The following is a 23,052-nucleotide window of genomic DNA, read 5'->3' as shown; positions in this document are numbered from 1 at the left end:
TCTACACATTAAAATCAGGAATCGTTAAAATCATTGTCAGAAATGGTGCAAAACATTTACACCCACCAAGTGAGAGGAGTATGTAAACCATTTAAACATTCTAGCCCACCAACTGGAAGCCCGGCATCCTGCAATTACTTGCAAGGTAAACACAAACCATATCTAATGACAACACATGACAAGGCTTGCAACACCACATCAAACACCTGAATCTTATTTGGATTTTGCAGAAAGGAAGGGACATTGGACAAAAGTTTACCAAGCATGGATTAAGTATCGAATTAGCGCAACACATCTGAACCTTTATCTGGTGAGACATCATGGTGTGTCTGGATGCTCAGTATATGCTAAGTACAAATAAGCCTGTGGTCAATGATGTCATAGATGCTAGGTTTGTTTATCAAAATAAACAGAGAAATCAATCAAGAACTGCTAAAAGCAAGTAACAAGAATGCAGTAATTCCCTTGTCTCACACCTGTCTAGTTAGTTAATTATTAATTGACACATACAGGTGAGAACTTGTTAAATCAAATGTAAAGGAGGTACAGGTAACAGTTTAACACTGCCATTTATATCTATGAGCTGTGTTGTACCTCGTGTATCTAGACATGTAGCATATTGCATTTTCTGGGAGAGATATAACCCTAATAATGTAAAGGGGAAAGAGATCTGACAGAATTCAGAATTGGATCAGTGTATCCTTATTAATTATTTATTTAACATCCTGCATGCCATGTAAATCTTTCTTTTTGGCCCCCTCCTTTAAAGGGATCAGAGCTCGAGTTGAGCTGCATAAAGAGCTCTTTAGGATTTAGTTGCTTGTTTCAAGGCTTGTTTAAAGTGGGTCAAATCTTGAATAATGGCTTCTTCTTTTTTGTTTTAATTTTATCTACACAAAGTGAAAACTCTATAAATTAATTTAATAGCTGCAACTCCAAAAAAAAGAAACATAGTCAACTTGACTACTTACCTAATTTGCTTTGCATAGTTGGTTTCGATCTCCGATCGCTCCTTCACAAATTTGGTGTACTTTTCCACGAATTCGATACCCCACTGTGTGTGCTTCTCTAAGTTGTCGAACTGATCCTGTAGAGGACAAAAGGACACGGTGATTAACTCATTCAAAGACTCATTCAAGCAATATGTTACTATTTAAAACACTGGAAAATGAAAGAATTAGACTCCAAAGTACATGTGCTTTAGGACACAAAGACACATGTTTTCTTTAGTAACAATAACTCGTCATCATTATACTTAGCAGTTTATACAGACACTCGGTGCTCACAGGCTAAGTAGGTTCCTTTTACTCACCCTGGTACCTCACTTTTGTGGAGAGTTATAATCAATCTCCCCTCATCCAAATCTACTTTTAACATGGTATATTCACACAAAAGCACCTGCTGAGTGTATTAGCCCTTCAAAGATTGAGCATCTGGAAGATGACTGACACAAGTCTCCTGTTACGTAATCTTTGTGTGCTAGTCGTGTCACCAGCTAGTTTGGTCACAAAAAAAAATAGGATTTCAATGTGAGGTCTTTTACGTAGAGTGAGTAACATAGCAATAACATACATTAGCAGACTGCAGCACTGATAACCAAATACAGCTGTTCAGGCTGAAGTTATTATTCATAATTTGCTCATGACTTGTAGGGAAAATATGAGCCTCAAGTTGGCTGAGGTCATGCTGTGAAATTCATCAGTTTGGAAAAGAGACTATTTCGTATGGGATATCAATTAACACACAGACATTCACATGCCAGATTGAAAATTTGCACACAATCTTATGGCTACTTTAAAAGCTATCTCTTTACAGTGAAACAGATCCTAAAGCTGAACCAAAACAAATGGAACAAAAACAACCTTGGTGTAGCTCCAACAGTCCCCCATCCTTTCCTCCACCATGTCTGGAGTCTCTTCTTGAGTCCAAATAACAGTACTTGCAGAAAACACACTAAGCAGGTGTCAGCACAAAAGGAATGTTTCAGATTTTCTGAGCAGACTATGAAGCGTATGTGATGCACTAAGAGCTTTGTGGTACGAGACACAGGAAGCGGTTGTGGTGGAGAAACGCTGCTTCAAAAGGATGTATTGCAGCCTCCAGAAATGAATAGCAATTTGACGTACTTTTAATCTTTTTAAGCTACATTTAGTTTATGGTAGAAAAAATATATATTTGTAGTTTTGCTCTTTTGTGGAAGTAAGATTACAATGCATTAAATCTGTTGTACATCTTGGAAAGTGGTAATCACAAATTAAATGGCTCCCAATTGAAGTGCTCAAGAAAAACAATAGAGTGTGTTCTGAATGACGGGGACTTTCCAGTCTGCATTGTTAGTCAGTTTCAATGAGAAATCACTCATCAACAACCCACTCAGCAGAAGAATGACCAGATAAAACCAAGCAATTAGACATTTCATAGCAATAATGAGGCAAGTCCTCCACTTCATCACTCATCATTGTTAAGCCCCCTGAGTTTCTCTACATTCAAAAACCAACTACTGCTTTTCTACTCTTTTTTTTTAATCCCTATGAGCATGCCCACTCTCAGATTTAAGGGCCAGTTGATGAAATCATATACAATTCATCATAACCTTACAGCAACCATTCAGAAGAAATAAAGACAACAAGCAACACATTCATCACTACAGCTACATCATGCACATAAAACCTTCCTCTCCTCCTCCACACACATGTCTCAGATTACCCTTTTCTGCAGGGGCACCATCTTATCCACTGTCTCTCAACGTGAAAAGTGTACCCTTTGAAACATCCAAATCCGGAAAATGTCCATTCAACTCGCCACCATCCAAAGGAACGCTGAGGCTAGGTCGGAGGGGGTCATCCGCGAAAGCTTTGTCTAGGTATCCAGAGTGAAACAAGCGTGCAGATCAGAAAGAGTGGTGCCTGGGTTGAGAAGCAATATCCACTGACCCCACTCCCACATAAAAACAAAAAGAAACTGCCCAGACGTAGCAAGTAATTCCTGATTTTCCGGAAGGAGTGAGAATCCAAAAGCAGGGGAGGAAACTGCTGCAGCACTGGCTCACTCAACAACACACTCTGAGTATGAGGCCACGGCTGCTCACGGCATTCAGGCTTAATGCTCCATCAGGCGTAAGGTGGAATAAGTGGGATAGGAGAGGAGGACAGTGAGAGAGCAGAAAAACAAAGGGAGGGGGCTTGAAAGGAATGGGAATGATAGAAGAGGCGGGATTATATGAGAGGGGATTATATGGGAGGGGGCTGCTAGACCATGCTGCTTGAGCTTTATAAATTTTGAAAACCTGCACAATGTATACAAGTCTAACAAAATATGCAGTAAATGTAGCAAATCAGTGGTATAAAGCTTATAAATTATGCCAAGAAAAGTTAGTGTAATATGATGAATCTGCTGGGGCGGAAGAGAAATGTGCTGAAGTGAAATGGAAAAGCCATCAACAAAGCAATTTTCAAGATGTAGGAGAAATGGCAGATGAATAAATAATGAATTAGAAGGAGGGAAGTATCAAAGAAAACAACACACTGAGAAGTGAGCCTGACACACTCTTATAATGTGCCACATTATCCCATCAACATGTTTCCATCTAAGCTACTAAAGTATTTAACCCCATACAAAATGCATTTTTCTGACCATACAGAGCAGATCCAATGACAAGGATCTATAAGCAAAGCAGGAGAAAGCACACGGGAATGTTGAGAGCAAGCGGCTGGGGTTTTGGAGGGGCATGGCTATCTTCAGAAATTAAATTAGATAATTTATTTTTTTACTAAATGTGCACCAAATAAAAACAAATTTGGGTTGATTAATGGAGAATTTTGTATTTTTTTCACCCAAAGATGAATACGTTTTTGTTGCAAACAAGTAAACGGCAAATTCATCACCAGAAAATGCTAAAGCTACAACAGTCAGATGGGATATACACAGATAATGCATTACTGGACAAAGTAAGTTCAACCAGACATCAGTGCAAGTCATGACTGGATTATTGATTTATTTAAATTTTAATAACACTGCTCTTCTTCTTTCAATGTAATGTTATTATGTTGTTACTTTGCTGCCTCTTTAAACCTTTTGCAAACCCGTCACACCCCCATGTGGTAATTTAAGTTTACTAAGGTAACAGCCCCTCAGCAGCACTGCTGTGGGGAGGCTGTAAAAACCGCTCAGGAAATGCTGAAAGAACATACCGTGTGACATGTGTTCACCTGGACACCAAACTTCCCAGATACTAATCTGATCAGTTGTGATGGCATCTGTGGGGAAGGAAGGCTGCGCAACCCACAATATCCTGGTATCAGCACTACAGGACAACCCTCAAATGTTCTTTGTTGTCCACACCCTAACTGGTGTGAGCTCTGTTGGCACAGGAGGTGGAAGGTGATAATGTTATGTCTGGTCTGTGTAATCCACACTCATTATGTGCAGCCTGTGACTGTCATTGGAAAATAAACTCAAAATTCCCCATTTTCAGTTCACATTTGAAAAGTTCACATTTATATGTGAACTGTTACATTTAGACCAAAGACAAAGATAAAAAAAAAAAATCATTGTCCATTTATTTTTTTTGCACAAACCAGTGGAAACCATAAATCAGCAATGTGCCGATGATGAATGTGGAAAAAATATTTGGCACATACAAAAATGTAAATGCTTCTTCTCTCTTACCCATAATGTGTTTGTACCTCCTGCAAACAAACTACACAGTCAGTTAACTCAGTTACAACTGGCTGAAAAGATAGCATCCTTACAGTCCAACCTGCATAAATCCTCCTACAGCTTCGTACGAAAGACTAATAACTCATTGTCCTGACCTTGACTTTCTTCCTCTCTTTCATCTGCAGCCTCTGACACCTGACTTTGTTCCTCTAGGAGGGGATATGTGGGGGATCCCTTTAGGACATGAAACAGGCTCACTCTGCTTGTTATTTCAGGCTGCAGTCCCACTCCCTGTTATACATGTGCTATTGTTGAAGTACATAACAGAAAATAAATAGAACTGTGTGGCTAAATATTTCTTATTAACTGGGAAATGGGAAACAGGTTCAAACCGGGAACAAAGGAGACACTAAGCAGTTGCTAAATATATGTAGGTTGCATATGGACTATAAGAAAACAAATACATGCTTGTTTAAGGATCAGCCTCCTGACCTGTAAAGCCCATCCTAAGCAGTGAGGGGGATTATGGTGCAGGTTAATGTAACAGACTGCCAGTTAATCTGAACTAATGCACTTTATTGAGAAACCAACTCAGTCTAAATCTCTGAATCACAAACATAATGACAGTATGATGGCATCGTCCCCTTCAACACAGAGTCAAGGAACACTTTACTGATAAATTTTTAATTTCCTTTCCTACCAAGAGAGGCGGTAGAGAATGATAAATTTAGTCCTGTAATGTTCTTTTAGGATTATAAAGTTCAGCTCATGGGCTAATAGAACAGGAAGTTAAAAAAAATAGGAAATTTACAACAAAATTAACATGATTTCACTGATTTTAAACCTTCAGTGCAAACACTTTCTGGGGTTTATAATGTACTGGGGTCTCACTACTTCTGCAAAGGCTGGTTTGTTGCTCTGATGACCACAGTTTAAATCAATACCCCATTAAAAAGAAAAAACTCAGCAGAGGACAAAGAAAGAGCAACTCATTGGTCGACTGACGGAAAGAACACAGAACAAGAAAAAGGAAATCGCTGACTAATATATTACAGAAGATTTTAATGCATCTGAATTTAGGTTCGATTTTCCTATAAATGTCTTCAAGCAATCTTAACTAAATAGGTCATACAAGACATTACTGCTTTAAAGTAAAGGTATGTCATACTACTAACACATCTTGCTTTGATTAAATCCATGGAGTAACAGTGTAAAGGTTTCAGATTAATTTAATGATGGGAGATTTCACCAGCGGGTACTCAGTGTGCAGTTTCACAATGGAATTTCAGTCTTACAAAACACTGCAGAGACTGGAGATTATATGAATCCCTACAACTGACAGGAAACTAAAATGATAATAAAAAATAGCGAAAAAGAAAAGATGAACCACCAGAGTGTTTTTAAAGTGGTTGAGGAGACAGATGTTCTGAATGATTGATGGGAGGAAGACAATGGGACAAGAGGTCTATAGATGTTTTTGTTCTCCTTTCAATGGTTCAATATGTTGATCGAGGACAGAGGACAGCAGGTTGGTGGGGTTGGCATCATGTTGAAATCTCTATAACCCCAGAAGAAAACTGCCCAGTAAACTAGCTAATATCTGTTCTGCTAATCTGGATTATGGTGGCTCATGCACAGCATACTTCATCCTATTTCACGCTGACATAATTAACTGTTTTATGTCTGATTCATCACAGATGAATGTCAAGTCTTGATAATGGCTAACAAAAATTACTATTTCATGAGTCTCATGAGCTGATGAGCCCAAAACTGCACTAGTAATGAGAAGGATGAAAAAGGAAAAGAATTCACCCAGAACTACTCACTGGGCTGTGAGGGTTTAGCCAATTAAAATAACAAATAGTTCAACTATGCATGCAAAATAGTGTTGCCACGTCTGACTCGTTGGACTTTTTCTTCAAGGGATTACTCATTACCCAACTCACAACCAGTCTTTAAGTAACCGGACACACCACAAGACTCAGAGAAGCAGTGTGCCCAGTGAAGCAGAGCCACTCAAGTCTACTTTTATCCACAAGTTGGTCACTGCAGCATTTTACTGTGTCTCACGAATGTGGGCGTCCAGTAGCAAAGAACAAATATTTGGTGGAGATGCCAAACCCCCTCTCGAACACACACAAGGCTTTGTCCAAGGAAGAGAGGCGGAACAATGCCTCTATAGCCCCGTGTAACCCCATGTGTCAGAGAAGAGTCACAGGAAAAGACACAACCAAACACACACGTGCGCACACGTAAACTAAGACAGATGCTCATGTGAAGGACCGCCAACAAGCTGCCATCAGCTTTTTCATTTCAGGTTATTAAATGCTGACAAGTGTTTGTCGGGCTCCAGTACAACCACAATAGATACATACTGTACAAGCAAATGTATTATTTCTCAGCATTCTATCTGCCATGTAGTTTCACTGCAAACTTGATTAAATGTTTTTAATTTTACATATCTACATCGCTTTGCTAAAATACTTATTGAAGGCTGGATAACTGCTGGGCAGCTACATGTCAAACAATACTATCTGAACTTACATTTGCAAACTGAGTTGCGTTATCGCCATTCAGGATCGTACAACATGAAAAATCCCCTTAAGTTCATTTGCCTCTGAACAAGACACATGTTCAGAGGCAAATGCATACATGTACAGACATAAAACTGTGTGCAAACTATGAACAGCTGTTTGTGGCAGTGGACGACCTTGTGTCCAAGACCTCTTGTTTGCATGGCTTGTAGATATTTATAGAAACAACACCTCAACTGGTCTGAAATTTGTCTTGGTGTATGCACACACACACATATAAGGCACTGGGGCTCATAGTACATTTACTAACTGCTTTAAGTTTGACTGGTCATGCCATAGTATTCAGTTTTTTTTAACAAGAAAACCTTCCTGTGGCAGTTAAGTAAATGGAAATTGTTGCCTCTCCGATGAGTCATTATACTGGAAGGGTTGGTTGACTTGTTCACTGATTAAAATACAAATTTTTTGCCCAACAATTTAGCAGAGTTTGAGCTCTAATTTTGAAGAGTACGGAGCAACAAAGCACATCTAAGAGTATAAAACCAAAACAATGCCTCTAGTTAACCAGTCTTCTCACTATCCTGAACACTTACAGCACTGGTCATCTTCATCTGAAGTAGCACCTGCAGATACTCTTCAAAAGGACCCAGTTTCTGCTCCTCCTCTTCTTCATGTTCTTCTTTTTCTGCTTTCACAGAAAGAGCGTTGTCCAGGAAAACAAAAAACCCACTTCTTCTGCGCAACATGGTCATTATTTTCAAACAAGTACAAAGTGGTAAAACGAAGTCCCGAATGGCGTTAATCCATCTTTGGGGGGATAAAACACTACAGAAGAGCAGGTCTTGGTCAAGTGGACTAATCTTAACAGATTAAATTGCAAGAATATAGTAGTTCAAAGACTAAATTCAAAATATATCCTGATATTGGTCACTGAAGGCCAAGTGAAGCTCACCAAATAGCGACAGACCTAAAGTGTAATGACAGGAACAGAAATGCTGCAACTAGCACAGAACTTGATTAAATGACGATGTTATTAATCTGATTACTAAACTTCCCCCTGTAGCTACCTTTAACACCCATTAGGCTGCTCTGTGGATTAGTCCTACTAGGCCAGCAAACACACACTTGCCATTGTTCCCGCTGAGCTGTTTTTGTTCCTTGTGGAGAATAAAGCTCTTTAATTCTTATATAATACATTCTCTGGAATGAAGGAAACTTTGAACTTCATAATTTGGCCAATATATGGGGACGGCAATGTCACTTTAATATATGCAATCATCTAAGGTATTGGCACACCTCAAATACCATCCCTCATGCATTCAGCACAGAAGTTAGAATCAATACAGAATATCTTAGCCAAAAACTTAATAAGGATATATGATATGGACAGCTAAGCAAGTGGGATATTGACTGTGGGATGAACTCATATCAGCACATTGGCTGACATGGTGGGTGCTTGAAAACATGAATCAATTATGATTGAAAAAAACTCACCATCATTCTGATACTAAGAGAACTCACTGCAGGTATGTCTGGAACAGTGCAGACAGACAAATGAAGTTTTTACATAGAACAGAAGTAATGTAATTACTATATAAGGACAATGAGTATCAGGAGTGGGAAAATCTAATCGAAAAATCGAAAATTGGGATTTTTTGTTATACAATTTTAAGATCGATTTTTTTTTTTTGCTAAAAATCAATTTTTTGTTAAAAGATAAATTTTTTTTAAATTAATCCACCATAAAAAAATGGTAATTTTTATTGATTTTATTGATCTTTTTACTTCTTGGGCATTATTGCAGAGGAATGATGGTCTGGCTACTGTGTTGTTTTCTCCTAACTAAAATCAAGAAAAATTACTAGAAAAAGAAGTTTTATATATATATTTTTTTGTTGTTGTTGTTGTTTTTAATCTACAAAACTCAGCAATATTGAAGAATTTTGTGAATCGCAATTAAAATCAAATCGGCACCCAAAAAATCGGAAACGAATCGAATCGGGACAAAAGCATATCGTCACAGCCCTAATGAGTATTGTGTACCTGTGCATGAAAGACCATGAAGTCTAAATAAAAATAAGACCAGGAATATATGTGCACAACATGTGTTTATCATGTGCTTTTTTAAGTTAATGCAGAAACCTGAAAGGAAACATCCATGAGGCCAAAGTGGGGATATAATACTGACTTCAGTCTGAAAATGACACCCCTGTTGAGCTGCCGACTAACAGCACAGATGCTTGATAAGTTTCAGTAAAATCTCTTGTTGAGGCAGCCGTGCCTCGTGCTGTTGTGACATGTTTTGTTTTAAAGTCCTGCGTGAAGGAACACTGCGACATGTTCCCTTGCACTGGGTGGAAATGATTACTATACTTACTCCTCAATAGGTTTCAGTCTTTAAATTAAACTGTGGCTGCCAGGGAGATTGTGCAATTTTAAAAAAACAACAACTCACAAACAAGCTACACTAGTTTTTAATTATCCCAGCTGGGAGACATTGTGGTAGTAAATGATAGACTAGATTAAACGTGTTTTTCAATAGACTTTACACTGACACCTACAGAAGCTATGTGTCTTACTTAAAGTTTCAGCTCATAACTAGATCAGTCAAAAGCTTTTTCTGTCAGTGTCATAGAAGACTTGCCTTTACTGACTTCAGCTAAGCTTTAAATAGCAAGGGGTCAAATCAGTACTTTAAAGATCAATTTGTCCCCCATCAGGCCTCCATTCAGTTATGTGTGTGTGTGTGTTCAATTATTTTGTTTACATTTTGCACCATGTTCTCTTTTTCAGTTAAGCAACAAAGTAGAGAAGAAATTATTTAGATTAGATGACGTCAGATAAGATTTAAAAAAAAACTCCTTTTTCATGTGTAAAAATTTCAAACATTTGCTTAAGTTAATTGAAGTACAGCTGCAAATTATGTCATGAAACTACCAATTTCTTAGCAGATCAATGGATCAAATGTTTTAATGACTGCACAGAAGCCCTTCTCTGCAAAATTATGTCTCAAAACATTTTTTGTGTTTCCTGGGAATTTTCACATCACAGCACTTTACTTGTGTCAAACGCTTTGACCCCTTAATTATCTTATTAGATATAAGATATTCCTACCTGTTATTGAGACTTTCCTAATTTAAAGAAAGGAAATACTTGAAATTACATCTAACTCTAATTTTTTATTAACAATAACAACTAAAAACTTCCTATAATTCTCAATAAATTCATTGTAAGACAACTGTGCTATAAGGGGAGGGCCGTTCTACTTTACAGGATGAGAAGCCAGTACATGAACCTGCTAACAGACCACTAGTAACACTTGAGTCCATGGCGCCAGTCATTTTTTTAAAGATGATGCTTATACTTTGGGGGCAGTAAAACCCATAGGGAACTTGGTATGCATAATTACTTTAACTGCATTATTGAAATGAGCTCAGATCATTGACTGGAAAAGTTTCCCAGAGAAATTCTCAGAATTATGTGGCAGCTCTTTCACTCTACCCTTAACATGCCTCTTCTCAGGAAATGAGTACAGATGACACTGTTTAAGAGACACCACCGAGCTCAGCAAACAAATTATTCATCTTGTTGAAACCTATTGAGACTTTTAATGCACTTTTATGCACGGCAGGATCAGGTAGCTTCCCCTGCTAATATAGAACAAGGGGAAACATCTATCCAGGGACACATATATGTATCAAGTTTAGTTTGCTAATGAATCTGACTGGTTTATGCTAAAAGTATTGATGATGTTAAAGTGGAACTATTATGTGCATTTCAGGCTAATTTATTTTTATTTCTGAGACCAGAAGGGCTGGGATTGATGGAGTTATTGTCACAAATCGCTTTATTTACTTCAGACCGACCCTCTCCGTAGGCTGTCAGATCAGCCTGCAGGCAAAACGAATGGATTGAGACTCTTCTGCATTAAGCCCCGCCTCCCGCCAGATATAAGTTGCCACCGATTGGTCAGCTGCCACTGCACTACATCGGGAGTGCGCACCGCAACTGCTTTTGCCGTCATTGTAACATATCTTATAAACAGAAAGATTAGGCTAATATGAACTCAGTTGAATACAATGTCAACACATAGCATACAGCCCTACATGTTGGAACCTGAATCGGACCCTGAAAACAGCAACCCACAGCAACGAATGCAGCAGGATGTCTCTCTTTGGTAAACTCACCAGCCATCATTGGAAATAACTTCATCCGACGTTTTCCACCCGCCTGATGTATTTGTACATGCCCTTGTTAACCAGTAGAAGGTAACCAATCACCGAACCTTATCCCCTGGGATGTAACAAGGATTTCGAAGTAGAAAAAACTCTCTAAAACGACGTGTTTTTCGGAAACCAAACGGAGAGCGTGCTGGAACTCAAACTCAAACTCAAACATGCGTTTAGGTGATAAAAACCAGTGTTGTTCACATGTCTGATGAGGATTCAACACTGTAACACTGTAGAAAGCTCAGAAAACTCCATATACCATCACAGGACCTCTTTTAGAAATCCCCATCCTGTCTATCTGGAATAAGCCATGTTCATATGCATCCTTATACTGGAATAATCTAAATAAATCTAGTAAGAAAAATGTTTTATCGCACATTCTGACTACTTCATGGACACCCTCCATCTAACCGAAGTGTAAGATTAAGTAAAAACATGGCCTAAAACACGGTTATAGCTATTAGGTTATGTTTTTGAACACAGTGAGTCAGTCTAATGATAAGAGAAAAGAGCAAAGGAACACATTTAAAGAAAAGCATGAGTAGGCTGAAGTTAATGCTGGAATTATTTTTCTGAAGATATTTGCAGGCAGTAGGAGACAAATGTGTGGTAACTCCATGCTGTTGTGGTCCAGGTTTCATTATTGCTTTGGATCATTTCACCTTAAAGCCACCATAAAGGTGACTAAGTGGTTTGTCTATCAACTGGCTTGGCATCCTCTTTTGGCAGTCCATGAGATCTGAGGAGACTAACACATATTTCCAGTAGAACACATGATAAAATCATACAAAGAAGTGAATCTTTTCTTATCAGACTGTTTTTGAATCTTTGCCAGATGCTGAGTCTCTTTTAGCAGAACGAGCATTTTAAAAGTCACTTTGTTTTTAATCTAGACCGTCTACGACGAAAAAGCAGCTCGAAAGCATGAGTTGTTTCAAAGAAATGGTTGCATTAAAAAAAGAAGAAGTTGCAGCTCTTTAAGCAGCTATAAACAGCCAACAAAGCTGTGTGTTATCACTGCTGAGGGCAACTCCATGCAGCCGAAATACCCAGTGGTACTTACGGTATGTATTATGATGCAGCAGCAATGGGAGGAACATGGGCTGAAAGATCAGGTGACATTATGTCAGAGCTCAAGCAGCTGACATTCAATAGCCATTTAATTTCCAGTGTCACAGCAGTGATTAAAGACCGACTTTACTAATAACATGAGGTGATGATACATCAAGATTAAAGGCTGTGCTGGGAAGGACTGATTACAGTTTCATGAATAAGATGATGAAACATCAGGACTATTCTCGTGGTCAGAAGACCTCTTAAACAAAGGAAATACCTGGTTTGATTGATGGTTTAAAAAAAAAAAAGAGAGAGAGAAACAAACATTATGTTACGAACCTCACAAATGCGCATCGAATAGCTACCAAATTCTCAGTTTTAAAATGTTTTTGCTGCAGATTAGCAAAAGATTAAACCTTATTCCTCATATATCTACTCATTTGAATCAGCTCCACATTCCTAGGAGTGCTCTCAGATCATATATGGGTCGAAGAAAGAGAGGAGAAAGCAGGCCTGAGTGAGTATCACTGAGTCAGCAGGTGGGAGGCAATTACCACAAGATTTAACGGGGAGGCCTTTTGTAGTCTGCTAAATGTTTCAGTCGCTGACCCCCACTGACTTGGATGCCCAGACAAAGAGAAACCATGAAGCTCAGGTTTCAGTCCTGCAAGAGTCCTGAATGTCAAGAGAGCAGCAGGAGGGAAGTCGGACCCTGGGGGAGACTGAGTCAAGATGGGATGTAATGGCAGAAAAGACTGAGGAAATCTCAGTCTGGTACCAGGCTGTTTCAAACTTCAAATAACTTAGCAAGGAAATGAACCCAGACATATCACTGCTGTGAACGCATAAACTAAATGAGGCTTTGATTAAGACTTTCTACTAGTGTCCCACTGCTCAAGTCCCAAATGCCACAACTATATCAGATGACATTTAAAGGTCCTCTCCAGACAACATAATTTTTCCTTTTAAATAGCATTAAGTGGTCACACTTAAAAAAGGGCTTTTAAACTCTCACAGACCACGTCTAAACACCCAAACCACAAACTAACTGGAAAAAGCACAATTCACTGCAAATACACACAAATTAGTCCTGATAATGCCAGGCTGTTGCTGACGACTCCTTCGCAGTTCAACTCACCTTAAGCTGATGCTCTTTGAGGAGAGTTTCCGCTCTGTCCATTCTGCCTCATCAATAGGTTGTGTCTGACAGGGAAACACACTGTCATCCTGCACTTACGGAACTCCTACATGCCACTGCAGGATAAGTGGCTTGGATCCAGTTCCCAAATTCACCACGTGAGAGAAGTGAGACAGTCAAGGTGTGCTACTGCGGGAAGATGTAACAGTTCAGCACCAAGCCACACAGGCTAACTTCTTTTTTCAGTTTTGCATCCATTTAAATGCTATTAATAAGAAACGTGTGATATAACCTGTTTCTTTGGCAAATGAACTTTGGCTTTGTGGCATCGCTGCAGCTCTAGTCTTCCAGCTGACATTTCACATTTCTTTTTTCAACACTTAAAGCAAATCTAATTTTAATGAAGAACAGCTACTTAGAATTAAATGAGTTGTATGATTTCAGTTTTTCTTACCCTTGTACCACTGTGAAAGTCACAGGTTTCGCAACATTTGACTTCCTTTTTTTTTTTTTGTTTGCTTGATTTTGTACGTGACGCCTTACTTAGGAAGGGGTTTGGGGTCTCTACAGTGGATGCATGTGAGTCAGGTCCATTTCTCAATTCAGTTTTCTGAGAAGTTTGCAAAATCTCATACAGCATCTACTACAGTTTTTTAATTTAGTACTTAAGTTATGAACTCAGCTCAATGTGATCAATCTCTCTGGTTTCAATGTTGCAAGCCTTAGCTAGATTACTTCAACACCGTTTTTGTAACATGTTCTGTTGGTGCCTTACTGGTAATATTACAAGGACAGATAATGGTTATGGCAGCTAACATTCCCAGCCTGTCTTTATGAACACTGTAAACGCTGTAATCAGTCGGATGATGCTGCACAGAAGGCATTCAACATGTTGTAGTCAACTGGTGCTTTAATGATGGGGAGTCACAAAGCTTAAACAATAGAAGCCAACCAAAATCATTTCTCCTCATTTATTTACCATGTTTCTCTTTATGAGCATAAACAGCCTTTCAAAGTTATAACAGACCCCATATTTGATAAACGTCATTTGATTTAGGTCAGACAAAACAGATCAAACACAAACAGCAAAATCTTCATGCTACCTCACCGCAGCCATGTTGCTGAGCGGTTGAGCAACCCTATTCTAGTTTGACTTCACTTCCTGAAATATAATTTTCTTTCCTGTTCGCAGAGAGGAACAACAGGATGAGCACGACAAAATGTGTCATGCAGAAGATGCCTCATCCTTTATCGACTCTGTTCTAATCTAATCTGTTAGATTGAGCACTTTAAAAAGAGAAAAAAGAGAAGACAGATTCATTTAGAGAGCAAAATGTGATATTAGCTAATTCTTGAACAAATCAAATACATCTATGTCATGTATGAAGCATTTTAAGTTGTTGACTTGGATATTTTCTTAAAATTCACAAACCAAGAACACACATTAAGTTAGTTAATCAGTAGTGTTATGTGTAGTAAAAAAACAAAACCGGTAGCTGCAACGCTACCTGTTATAACTAAAGATGATTTTAGATTGAGCCACAACATCCTTATCTTGCCTTCTATAAAAGAGTGGGTGCTGCCTCAGTGGCAGGATGGTTGTGTGTTAGGCTGCTTTCTGACTACAACACGTTAAGCTTCTAGTGGCAAGAGCCACCCATGGATTATTTCTGAGCTGTGTCTGCTTCCCTAATACAGAGACAAAGACTACAGAAACAAGTTTCTGGATACCACTGACTTCACTAAAGGCGAAAAAAAAGTAAAGCATCTGGTTGTAATACATTACACACGGCTACAGCTCCGTCTGACCAACTAGCAAACATTTTCCAGACGCAAAGATACACATGAAAGCCTGTAGAGCACCTCAGGGCTATGTTCGCTTTGCGTGAGTACCTGAACAGTTATGTTTCTCAGTCGAGCAGTGCGTCAGAAAGGTAAAAATAAACTGACAACAAAATGTGAAGAATGCAGAGTGCATGTAGCTCTTTTAGTGAACTTTGTAACAGGTAAATCACTGGAATATTCTGCAGATCCCACTCCTCCTCCTCCTGCTGCCTTCTTTTCTAAAGAGGAAAAACACACCAATGATTTAACTATCTCCACACACTCTTGTGGTTTAGAAGGAAATTAGTGGAAAATGCTTAATAAAACTATTATAATTACTCAAATGCAACTTAAATCAGATCAATAATTGTTCTGCAATGCATCCTAAATAAATAATCAAATTGGTTATTGAGAATAGCAGTGTGCTTCACAGAATTCCTAGAAATGTAAAAGAAGAAGCTGTTAGAACCACAGATGGGTGCAACATGAGTTTATGTCAATATAATCTTAGCTCCCTTTAAGGAAAAGAACTACCGACTGTACATGACCTGCAAAAACACTCATACATCTTTGCAATGGCACACAAATACACACAGACTCAAAGCCAAGCACCAATTACCTAACACGTGCAATGAGTCCTGCAACAAGCCAACACCTCTGCCAATAAAACAGCATCATGGCACGAGGAGTTCCACTTGTCAGAACTGCTTATTATCAGGTCATAAAAATAGTCTGATGCAGGTTTGTGTTTGTCATTGTTGTTTTTCTCCTCATGAGTTGCCCTTCATGAACTTCTCTAATGCTGAAACAGAGACATAGTGGGCAATAGATGCCATGGGGATTGTATTAGATTTCCTAAAAAGTCCATTTCAGTGTGATGAAAAGTGACATCATAGCAGAGGTATTTATTGTAATGAGGTCACCAGCTTATACTTCATCTCTTACAGCTGCTTACTAACCTTCTGGCGGCTGTTAACCACATTAAATAAAAAACATATTAAGCTGTGCTCTTTGATTTTGTGAGACAATTCAAGTCATTTAGTAAAATTTGATAGAAAAGAACAACAAAAGATGACTAAACCTCTCAGATCTGTATGTAGAGGCTTTTCAGTTAGCTTGCAATGGATGTAAATAAAATTACAAAAGAAAACATTTTGCTCAGTGCAGGTATAATTGTACTATTTGGAGTCAAATGAATATAGATGTAGTAATACATAAAGCAGCTTAATCACCTGCAAAGCAAAGGTAAACAGCAGTGCTTTGTTATGGTCCACTGGTGGGTGCAAATAATAGAGAGAGAAAGAGCAATGCCGGATTATCCAATAGGTATTATGGGCACAGGTCCAAGGGCCCACGCTCACCTGGGGCCATGTGGGGCAAACACCCGCATTTTGGACATGAAACAAAATGTACATAACAGCCAGATAGTTACACCACAGTGTCTAGTGTATTGCTACTTGTATCATTGGCTGAGAGATGTTAGAAATGTTGTTTCACAGTGTATCATTCCCACTTTTCACAATTTTGCGGTGGGGAAGGGGGCACCTGGGACATTCTGGGCCCAGGGGCCTGTGCACTTTTAATCCGGCTATGAGAAAGAGAGAGAGAGAGAGAGAGAGAGAGAGAGAGAGAGAAGCCTCCTCTGCTTCCTCTACTGACAACATGTGAAATCTACGTATTTATCTGCTTGTTACACAGTTCTCACATATGAACACAAAGCACGTAAACGCAACACGGCCATACACCTTGAACTGTTGGCACCGCTAACTGCAGTGTTACATTGTGAGGGGGTGTGCGCGCAAAACGTGCTTAGAAAAATGCACAAATGTAACACTAAAATGGGTCGCGAGCTGCGAGCTGACGTTATTTGCACTCAGGTCGCCAACACGCAGCACCATGACACATCATGGCAAGCATACGGGCGACCCCCCTCGCTACAAATTAGCCCCCAGTTAAAGCTAATGTCAATAAGGCTTATTAACATCCGCGACACGGCGCACACTGAACGTCGTTTTAGCGGCAAAAACACTGGGCCGCTGCGCTCTGACACACATGTTTCGTTATATTTACATGAACTATATAACTAATGTACATGAACGGCACAAGTGCAACGAGACTCACCCATAGCTCCGACCCCCAGCTCATGGTTTCAGTACGATGTCCTCGGAATAATCCACAACTGGGCTGAGGTGATTTCTCCCCGCAGCAGCGACAGGCGTGATTTCTTCTCTTTGTCCTGAATTAATTTGCTTGTCACCAACCTAGTTGAGAACAAAACGCTCGTGTGCTCGTGGATGTTTTTTTTTGTTTTTTTTTTTCAGTGCCTCATCGTGTCTGACACAAGATGGCCAGAAGCTGCAGCATAATCTTCAAACAGGATAGTCTCGCTATATGCAGCGCGTGCGCGCACCCGCTTTGACTCAATGACAGCTGCTTTTGCGCGTGCATGAGCAAGGGTAAAAAAAAAAAAAAAGCTTAGTAGGGGGGTGTCACTGTGGGGCAGTCCAATAAAGCCTCTAGTAGTGCCTTTGCGCATTCACTATCTGGAGCTGGAGAGAGGCTCTGTTTTGAAAAGCAGAAGCTTAAATGCTGGAGAGATGTTGGGGGTGGTGGTGGGAGGTTCAGAGGTCATCACCCATGGCAGATGTTTTATTGAATGTTCACAGTGGGTTTGATGCCCCTCGAACTTTCTCTTTTTGGCTTTGCCTACCCATCTAGCCTTCAAGTTCTTTCTGATTAGGCGATCATGCATGACTTTGACAAGACCATTTTTATACATATTTACTTAACATTTACCCTTACAGCAGCCAGAAGCCCTTTAAAAACTAAAACAGTTATAATTAACAGAAGATTAAAAGGTCACTCATGCTGAAAGCTGCCCTAAATATAATAGTCTGCCTTTCTCTCAAATGATTTCCTGTAATGTCAGTTTATTCAAAACGTGGACGCATCAAGTGGCAGCTGTTTGCATACAGTCACTGATTCTCTGATGAGATAAAGGTGATCAGATATCTGCAAAAAAAAAAAAGAAATTGCAGGCTACAAGATCAATGTGTGGCTTAAACTGATCCCAACCTTGGAGCTGAGTTTTTTTTAAATCTCCTTTAAAAAAAAAAAAAAAAAAGAAAAAAGAAAAAAAAAAGCCAAACACCCCTTACTTGCTTCTTTTTCTTCTTTTTTTTTCTATAAGGAAAAACTAACTTTATCGTCAAAGCTAATCTATCAGGCTATATATACTGCATTGTCTCTTTAATTTGTCATACACTGCATTGTCTGTTAGACAAATTAACTTCTGAAACATTTCAGATGAACGTCATAGCTGTCTGTGGATATTGGCTCACTTTCACATGGTTAGTTTCCTGAGACACCTGTTGCAGTAAACATATGTTTAGCCAACTGTCAGCTACAAAATAACCATATTAACTGTAACTTAGAAATCGATTGATGTTAGAATTACTTTCGTTTTTGTTTTTTGTTTTTTATTAATCACGTAAAGTGCAGCCATTTCATTTTAAATTTATGGTGCAAAAGAAAAAAAGAAGTATTTTTTCCAAGCAATGTTACAGCTAGAAAAGCACCGCCATCTAGTGGCAGTACATAGAAACACAGCAGTTTCATGAAATTTACAGAGGCCATTTCTTTGAAAGATGAGATCATCATGTTGAGACCTAACTCCCATAACGTATTTAACTCATGGGGCATATGACTAGACTATTTTACAAGGATTACTTACTTTTGTTGGGGAAAGGGCAACGTTTTGTATTTTTGTGACACTTTGTGTGAAAGAAAGACATAATGACAGTATTTCAATGTAACCACATGGTGAACTATCTGAGTAAAATAGGTAAAATGTTTCCACAAAAAAAGCCATGCTAGATATTTTAAATAGATTCTTTTGAGAATGTGGGCAATCATACCCATTTAGACTTCTTTATCATAACTAAATGCTCTGGGTGAGCGCAAACCTCCGCTAAGGGCCACAGTTTTAAAAGATTTCTGGATCTAAACAGTGATCCGGATGACCACCAAAATTAAATAAATTCTTTCTTTTCACATTTCCAACAACTCCTGAAAATCTGTCCATAACTTTTTGAGTTATCTTGAACATAAACAAACAAACAAGCACAACGCCGGGTAAAACATAATCTCTTTGGCAGAGAAGTTGAACAATTTAAGACATCAGCCTAATGGTTTCCAAAATTAGATCTCAAAGCTACTATCAAATACTTTGATATTTTCCTTTTTTTATTTTTAAATCTCTGATGAATGCAAGGTCTTGCCTTTTTATTTGCAGAATCCCTTTACAAAAGCATAATTTATCTTGAATATACACCAAAATGCAAAATGAAATATGCTTTGGTCTCTTCTGTATTTTTTTTATGCATTACATTGTCATCTTTTTTAATTCACATGTAAAGTTTAAAGCTTGAAAACCCTTCACTGGATTTGAGTGGACATGATTTAAGGGGTATTGTTTAAAAACTACTAAATGGCTGTGCAACATCTCAGTAGGCAGACTTGCTTCAGCCTTCCAATATGTGTTTTGTTGTGGTCTTTCACCACAAATTGCATATTTGTAAACCACTGTTCATAAATTGCAATTATCTCATTTTTAGAACTTTTACTTATCATGTTTCTTCCACTGCTATTTAGTTGTTTCATTATTAACTGCCAGCTGCTCTTCATGTAGGTTTGTATGCAACCATTGTACATCGTCCCTGATAAATAAAATAAAACAAAATGCACTCTGGTATGCAATCGTTTGGGTACCTCTATTTAGCACAAAAAAAAAAACCAAAAAAAACCCAGAAGGGCTTGGAATAGTGAAATAGGCAAAAACAAACAAACAGAACAAAAACAAAACAGGCATCAAAACTACTTCATCAGCACTTTGAAACAATTTTGGCAGCTGTTTAGATTTTTTTCTTCTTTTTTAAACTTTCTTAGAACTTTTTTGGAAAATGTGAGCTCTGACATGTTGACTGATTTCTCTTTTTAATATATGATTGAAAGCATCTCCACTTTTTACTTTTTAAAGATCTGTTACTCTGTTCACATATATTTAAATGAATTTTGTGACAGTCTATGATGCCAAGATACAATGTGTAAACATCATTCTTGAAATTTCTTTGTTGACCAGCAGGGGGTGCACAAGCTCTGTTTGTGCAAGTGACAAACTCATGGATGCTGTTTTAAGGAACTCAAATGACCATGGCATTATTACTGCATAAAGTCTTTCACAGAGATCGGAAAATCTATCTGAACATAATATCCTTCATCAAAGGCATCTTGGCACTGGATATTTATCTCCTTTCTTCTTACTGACATGATAACCAGATAAACTGTTGTTACTTTGACCTTTTAGTTCAGCAAGTTGTATTGGTTTGATGAATCTGACATGACCTTGTGGGTCAAGATTTTCCCATACCACAGAAATTTATATGCACTGGAATGTTAGTTTGATGTTTAACTTGAATGTTTCATGGCTCATACACAGATATGAAGGGACAACAAACATTAGATAAATTGTTTGCTACTGACATCCAACTCAGAGTTTTGAAGAATAAATGAATAGTTAGTTATGTGGATTTGGAAATTCTCATTAATGTACAGGCTGTGTGAAAATGACCCCAAGATGCAAAGAAAGAATAAAACCAGCCAAAACACAACATTAAAACCTTTTACCCCCAAAGCACAACAACAGTGGGGTAGTGGGGTATAAATACACAACATTCCACACAAAAAACATTAGTTTCTCTGAAACGTTTTGCTTTCTGCATTTTCCTCATTTAATTTTTTTATTCTATTTTTCATTTTACTGTATTTTTTCTAGTAGCGTAGAGTCTTGAATCTCTGCAACCTCTGTAGTGTTTGTATAAATAATTATGGATCAGATCATTTCTGATGCTACATCACTTATTAATTTTACCTAAAATAATCCTTCACCTTTCATGTTTTTGGGAAATCATAAAAATAAGTACATAAACACAGAATGAAGACCAACATTTGCTAAACATACACATACCTATCCATCAGCATAAATCAACCCAGTTTTCTTTCAAACACACCCATAAAACTAACAATATAACATACCAGAATACATTTGCAGGTAACATTACTCAGTATCTCAAGTATATTTCTTTTTCTGTGGAATTACCAGCGTCATGTTAAGATACAAAAATACAGCAAATGACACACCATGATAAACCCAATGAATGTATTCACTGTGCTCCTCCAGGACTGGACAGACACAGTATGGAAGTCAGATCCATGTGATGGTGGCCACTTCTTCTTCCTTCACTTTGGAAAATGTTGTCGACAGCTGCTTTCACCATAAATAAATGCTACAATTGAATGTTTGAAGATTTTACTCATGACTACTTTTATTGACTTGTACTCCCTTTTAAGCATCATTATGCCATACCAGTTCAAAGGCAAACTTTCCCAACTTGATGTTGACTTTGTGTGTTCATGCAGTAGGAATTTAATGGTTTTCACCCACTAAAAGCTTTGAAATTCTTCAAAAAGGGTCAAAATTATAACTTCTGAGGTGGCTCAATCTACATCTAATAAAATTCATATAGATCTGTACATTAGTGGACGGCCACTAAGTATTGTTTTATATGGTGATATGCTGTGTGGAATGACAAAGGGTCAATTCTGGGCATGATAAATTGATCAGGTTTGCTTTATGTGGAGATGGCTGAGAGAAGAAATCTGAAATATATTACACATATTACATAAAGATTAAGGACTTACTGACTGTAATCTTCTAAATCATGTCTAACAGAGCCCTTCAACATGACTGAAACTTAATTGTCAGGGCTACTGGACAGTGGCAGATTATCGCAAAGGATTGGATTATCACCACTAATCCAGTTACACATGTTTTAATCTGCCTTCAAACTGGTTTTATACTGAGGATAACCCCTTGGAGAGAGAGTGAGTTCCCATAAACAAATTACAACAGAGTTAGATAAGCGTATGTGTTAACATACAAGTAGCTAAATAAAGTTTTGAGAAAATGTTAATAAAACAACTAAAAGTAAGTATTTTGCGACCTAGTCATCCGTAAATCCAGGGACATTTGGGCCCTGTGAAAGACAATGGCATATACCCCACCACTTGATTGCAAATTTTAGATTATCATTTTTGCTTCAATTACTTCAAGCTGATTAAAAGAAAAAAAAATCTTTTCATGGGAATAATAAAGATCTAGGGCCGTGTGACTATTTTTTTTAACAGTTTTCTTTCATATTCAGCATGAAGCTATTTTTTTTTTGTTAATGTAACAAGAGAATGGAAGTCTTGGTACACACCAGGAAGACAGTTTTAGGTTAAAATTTCTAATTTCAAGGTATTTCTTTGAGTGCCCTATGAAGGGTTAAATCACAGTGCATACATCTAACTAAGTTATTTTGATATAAATGGTTTATCAGTTTATATTAGTGCTATATATTGTCTTATATATTTTCTTTTTGGACCCCTATCTAGTCGTGGGGCCCTTAGAATCTCCCTAACTATCTCCCCCATATGGCACCTTTGCGTAAACCAGTCCCATTCGAGCTGTAAATAAAGGTCTAACTCAGTGTTTCCCCCCTGCCCTGCATGT

The 23,052-nt window shown here is 38.2% G+C and overlaps 1 protein-coding gene across 7 annotated transcripts in view; it reads right to left on the bottom strand.

The window, feature by feature from the left end:
- The window catches only part of fnbp1b (formin binding protein 1b), a gene marked incomplete at its 3' end in the record, with an annotated part of 54,236 nt that extends 36,344 nt beyond the window's left edge, over positions 1-17,892 (bottom strand). For 4 of the 7 annotated variants that reach the window (XM_079256455.1, XM_079256456.1, XM_079256458.1 and 1 more), the window contains exons 1-2: positions 17,562-17,890; positions 972-1,087 (exon numbers count right to left, since the gene is read on the bottom strand). In XM_079256455.1, coding sequence (XP_079112581.1) covers positions 972-1,087; positions 17,562-17,585 — 140 coding nt within the window. In that variant the 5' untranslated portion in view covers positions 17,586-17,890. Of the gene's footprint in view, positions 1-971; positions 1,088-2,706; positions 2,843-17,561 lie in introns of those variants that run through there. The other 3 variants (XM_079256457.1, XM_079256453.1, XM_079256454.1) reach the window with 3 other exon arrangements.
- Positions 17,893-23,052: the final 5,160 nt, after the last annotated feature.

This window comes from Telmatherina bonti, assembly GCF_933228915.1.
Source record: "Telmatherina bonti genome assembly, chromosome: 17".
Taxonomy (NCBI): Eukaryota; Metazoa; Chordata; class Actinopteri; order Atheriniformes; family Telmatherinidae; genus Telmatherina; species Telmatherina bonti.
The sequence above is the reverse complement of the archived record's forward strand: the minus strand, read 5'-3'. Positions and strand labels throughout refer to the sequence as shown.